The following is a 5,131-nucleotide window of genomic DNA, read 5'->3' as shown; positions in this document are numbered from 1 at the left end:
TCAACAAGTTAATTTGAGTCTTTGGGGTCCCCAAAACACATACCGACATTTGATTATTCTTGCTGAAAATACCCCTCAGATTGAGTATTCTAGCATGGCGCTATGCAAATGACCTGCTGGGAGGCGGTCTAATTCTAATGAGTCCTGTTCTGATCAGGAAGCAAATCTGAATGGTTTGTTGAATCACTGAAGTCTTCCGAGTTTGGCTGCCTACAAAACACTGAGTGGGTCTTCCTGTTTCACAGTGTGTGTGTTAGGTAGAACCACCAGTAGTGATGGTGAAATGAGGCCTTCTGAAACACGGAGGCTCCTAGGCCCACTGCCTCATGAAATGCTTTGTACACTACTGACACCTGCTGGCCAAGATCATTCAGAGCAGCCAATATCACGTTGCAAGTCTGGCATCTGGGGCCGGTTGCACAAAACATTTTAAGTTTTTCCCTTAAGTATGACAATTAAGGGTTAATTTCCCCTTAGTTAAGGGAAATACTTATGGGTGTTTGTGCAACAGATTTTATTTTAAGGAAACCTTAAGTCAGAACTTAAGGGAAATATTAACTTAAGGTGTTTTGTGCAAACGGCCCCGGGAGACTACTTTGCACCTACTGGAAGTGCGGACTTTAAACAAAGGGAAGGGGGAAAATATTGTATGACTTATTTTAATGATTATTTATCTGGACCTTGACACTTCCAACTCGATACAACAACCAACCAACTACTACAACCTTCAAAGTAAGGCGGGTCTCGCTTACTTGTGTCGACCACTTGAATCTCAAACCCAACCGATCATGTGACCGAGGCTTCGTTTGTCATCGATCACATGCTTTTGGGAAAAGGCTCAACAGGGAGGGGGGTTTGAGCGGAACCTGCCCTACGACCTCTGAACTGTGGTCTCATACCTAACATCACTACCCACCCGAGACCCAAATGTATGTGAACAAGCACTGAAAAAGTGAGTTTTTAATAGGGGACCTTTAAAACTACATAGTGTTTTTCCTTTTAAACAGTGTTTAGTTACGTTTTCCAGTTTACTGCAAATGGGAATAGCCCCATTACACCTGTACCTGATTTAGAGAGACAACATAAAAACTAAAAGATTTGATCAACAAATACAGCGAAATCTAAGGTTCAACAGGATATTAAAATGGAGACATTCAAGTAGCAGGAATGATACATATTTCTCAGATCTCTCCCCTCTTGGAGGGAAGCTAGGCAGTAGAGAGAGATCAACTATTGCTGCCATAGGGAGAATCATTATTACTTTTAGAAACATTCAAGAACGACAAACACATACATAGATATCCATAGAAAATATTAGGGATGCACCGATTGTGAAATTCTAGCCCGATCAATATTAAAAAAAACAAAAAAATAATTTGGCTGATAGCCAATGCCGATACTCATGTTTTTTTGTTTTTGTTTATTTATTTATTTTTGTTATTTATTCCTACCTTTGTGCCAGGCAAACAAATAAATTGTCATTATATAAAAAAAAAAACCTTTCAGCACTTAATTACACTCTTTGAATGATCCTAATGTCTTTCATACTTTACCACAGTAAAACTTGAAACATAGGCCACTGCCATCGGTGAATGTCATCTCATTAGGCCGATCGATGGTGAATATTGATACCGATGTACGGCCGATACATCAGTGCATCCCTAGTAAATATACTATATCTCAAAACAAACAAAAACACCCCTGTTTTTGGAGAACTTTGTATGGCAACTATAGATTCGGATTCCCAAATCAATAATAGACAGAACAAAACCACACTCCGGGAAGCGTGACGCAGACTTGGCGAAGAAGTCACGGGTGTTGACGTTAGAGGTGTCGAACATTAACCCGGCCAGACTGTCGAGTCATCTCTGCTCTCGTTGATGAGGAACCAAATAGGGGCCGTTAGGATTCTGTCCTCGTTCTCCCTGGGGACTGTCTAGCTGACCTGGTGTGCCGTGCTGGTTGGCCCTGTGCTGGCTGACCCCACACTGAGCCCAGTTGCTGCTGGACAATACTACACGTCTGCTCTCGGTGGGTCACAATGCCCGACCGTGCAACTGACCGACAGCATGCTTTTGACTAGCAATGGTGGAAGACTGGCTAACTGACCGATTCACTACTGCCGGCTTTAAAAGACTACACCTCGAGTCTTCAAGCCCGGTCCGGTTCAGTCCAGTATAGCCCAGCCTTGCTGGATGAACGGACCCCCCCTATGAGTCCAGCATACAGGCGGTCTCCGTCTGTCCCTCCTCCACCCTGGCCGAGGGCGCCGCCCCCTCCTCGGCGTGCCGCTTCTTCGCCAGGTCGCTAGCGATGGCCAGCGCCCCTCCCTTTAGGAAACGGACAAAGTTCTCCCCCACCAGGGGGCCCATGGCGTAGAGGCCGCTCTCTGCCACGCTCTCGTTCGTGTAGGGGTCCACCTCCAGCGGGTTCCGCCGGCAGGTGATGGGCTCGTCGGGGTTCTGCCCCAGGGGGCGGCCGTTCTCGGGGAGGAACGCCAGGTTGGGGTGGGCGCCGATCAACACCAGCACCATGGAGACCTGCAGGACGGTGCGGCGGCCGTCCGCACCCTCCAGCACGCACTTCCTGTCGGGTCGGATGGCCAGGACGCGGTGCCGGGGGAAGCTGAGGTAGCCGGGGTAGGAGGCCCCGGGGGGGGACGGGTGGCTGGGGGGGCCGCTCTGGTTCTGGTTCTGGTCCGGGGCTGGGCCGGGCTGGTGCTGCTGCTGACTCATCATCTGGTGGACCTTGTGGTACTCCGGGTACAGCAGCTTGGGCAGCTGGTTGAAGATGAGGCCGGGGTCGGTGACGGAGCGCCGGAAGGCGTGGTAGACGGGCGTGTTCAGGTGGTGCGCCGCCAGCACGGCGTCCGCCGCCGTCAGCCCCGCCCCCACCACCAGCACCGGGTCGGAGGTCGGGTCGAGCTCGCCGCGCGCGATGGCGGCCTCTAGCTCCCAGAAGCTGTGGCACACGAACGGCAGCCCCTCCCCTTCGACGCCCAGGCGCGCCGGGATGTCGTGGGTCCCCGTGGCGAGGATCACGTTGCGAGCCAGCACGCTGAACGGCACCACGGTCCGCCCGTCCCGACGCTGCACGCCCTGTACCGTCCAGAGGGGCGTGGCCGCCGCGCCCGGGCGGGGCTGGCGTTGGAGCGAGGTGACGGTGGTGCCGCAGGCGAAGCTGCCCTCCAGCCCCATCTGGCTGACGTAGTGCTGGTAGTACGAGGCGATCTCTGCGGGGGTGGCGCGGTCGTTACGCACGTTCCTGCAACAAACGCCCACATGGTTAGGACACGGACGTTTTTTCCCGAGACAATGGACAAACGGCCCCTTGAGGGAACGCTGAAACTTGAGCATCCGGAGGATGGGGACTGGATACGCAGTCGTGTCACGAGTCCCAACGTGACTCCGTTCTTTACCTGATGAGGACTGGGAGGACTGTGACACAGAGAAGCCCGGTTCTAGGACCGTTCCGGAGAGGTCTGCCACGTATGAGCGCGTGTGAACGCGATCCTAACGCGTGATCTTAAAAGCACTTGAAACACTTCAAAGTACATACCATCTTTATTTATGGCCGACAGACAGGCCTATAGCTATTGGCGAACCCGTCGGCGACACCTCTGAACGATCGCCTTGTTGAGAGGGGTCAGGGAAGAATTTGTACAGCTCACTTTTCTGGCCCCCGGGTGATTACTGTTTTTTTTTTCCGCTTCCCTCTGGAATATGTAGGGGTGGGTCGTATGATCACCTCCCTTGTTCTCTGTAAAGCGCATTGTGTTGCTTCTGTGTATGAAATGCGCTATACAAATAAAGATTTGATTGATTGATTGGTTGGTTGATTGATTGGTGTGGTGTAGTGGTGGGTCAGGTCCATCTGGCCCGTATGGTAATTGATTGATTGATTGGTTGATTGGTTGATTGATTGGTGTGTAGTGGTGGGTCAGGTCCATCTGGCCTGTATGGTAGGGTTCTGGGGTGAAGACCCACCTTCGCTTTTCTCTCATCCAGTCCTTCAGCTTCAGGCCGGGCAGTTCCATCCAGTTGGCCAGACTGAGGGTCAGCATGGAGCCCTCCATGGCCTGGGAGGACGCAGAGAAGCACGCACACACACACACACACACACACACACGACACACACACACACACACACACACACACACACGACACACCTTAACAACCCAGACTCGAATGGAGACAAAACCAACACACAGAGCCTCTAGAACATGTTTTGCATGCTGTTGTATTTTCAGGTAGGCAAATAACCCTGTTCAAATATATCTGCCCTTTACGCAGAATGTCCACACAGGTGCCGGCCTGTTACACAGACTGGTGGGTCAGAACCACTTTGGTCATTTCTGACCAACAACTGTTGCCCGGCCACTGGGCTGGAGTGTTTTGGGTTGAAAACTGTCTTAAGCGTCTGTTGCACTAGGTACAGTATGGGAGGGAGTATGGTACTAGGTACAGTATGGGAGGGAGTATGGTACTAGGTACAGTATGGGAGGGCGTATGGTACTAGGTACAGTATGGGAGGGCGTATGGTACTAGGTACAGTATGGTACTAGGTAAAGTATGGGAGGGCGTGTGGTACTAGGTACAGTATGGTACTAGGTACAGTATGGGAGGGCGTATGGTACTAGGTACAGTATGGGAGGGAGTATGGTACTAGGTACAGTATGGTACTAGGTACAGTATGGGAGGATCGTGTGGTACTAGGTACAGTATGGTACTAGGTACAGTATGGGAGGGTGTGTGGTACTAGGTACAGTATGGTACTAGGTACAGTATGGTACTAGGTACAGTATGGGAGGGCGTATGGTACTAGGTACAGTATGGTACTAGGTACAGTATGGTACTAGGTACAGTATGGGAGGGCGTATGGTACTAGGTACAGTATGGTACTAGGTACAGTATGGGAGGGAGTATGGTACTAGGTACAGTATGGTACTAGGTACAGTATGGGAGGGCGTGTGGTACAGTATGGGAGGGCGTGTGGTACTAGGTACAGTATGGTACTAGGTACAGTATGGGAGGGCGTGTGGTACTAGGTACAGTATGGTACTAGGTACAGTATGGGAGGGCGTATGGTACAGTATGGGAGGGAGTATGGTACAGTATGGGAGGGAGTATGG

The 5,131-nt window shown here is 51.1% G+C and overlaps 1 protein-coding gene across 1 annotated transcript in view; it reads right to left on the bottom strand.

Annotated features, from left to right (window-relative positions):
* Positions 1-2,210: 2,210 nt before the first annotated feature.
* Positions 2,211-5,131, bottom strand: part of osgn1 (oxidative stress induced growth inhibitor 1) — a gene marked incomplete at both ends in the record, with an annotated part of 11,279 nt that continues 8,358 nt past the window's right edge. The window contains 2 exons of the mRNA XM_084460692.1: positions 2,211-3,264; positions 3,987-4,078. Coding sequence (XP_084316818.1) covers positions 2,211-3,264; positions 3,987-4,078 — 1,146 coding nt within the window. The remainder of the gene's footprint in view (positions 3,265-3,986; positions 4,079-5,131) is intronic.

The sequence above is a fragment of the Borostomias antarcticus genome, assembly GCF_949987555.1.
Source record: "Borostomias antarcticus genome assembly, chromosome: 33".
Lineage (NCBI taxonomy): Eukaryota > Metazoa > Chordata > Actinopteri > Stomiiformes > Stomiidae > Borostomias > Borostomias antarcticus.
This window is presented reverse-complemented; position numbering and strand designations above follow the sequence as displayed.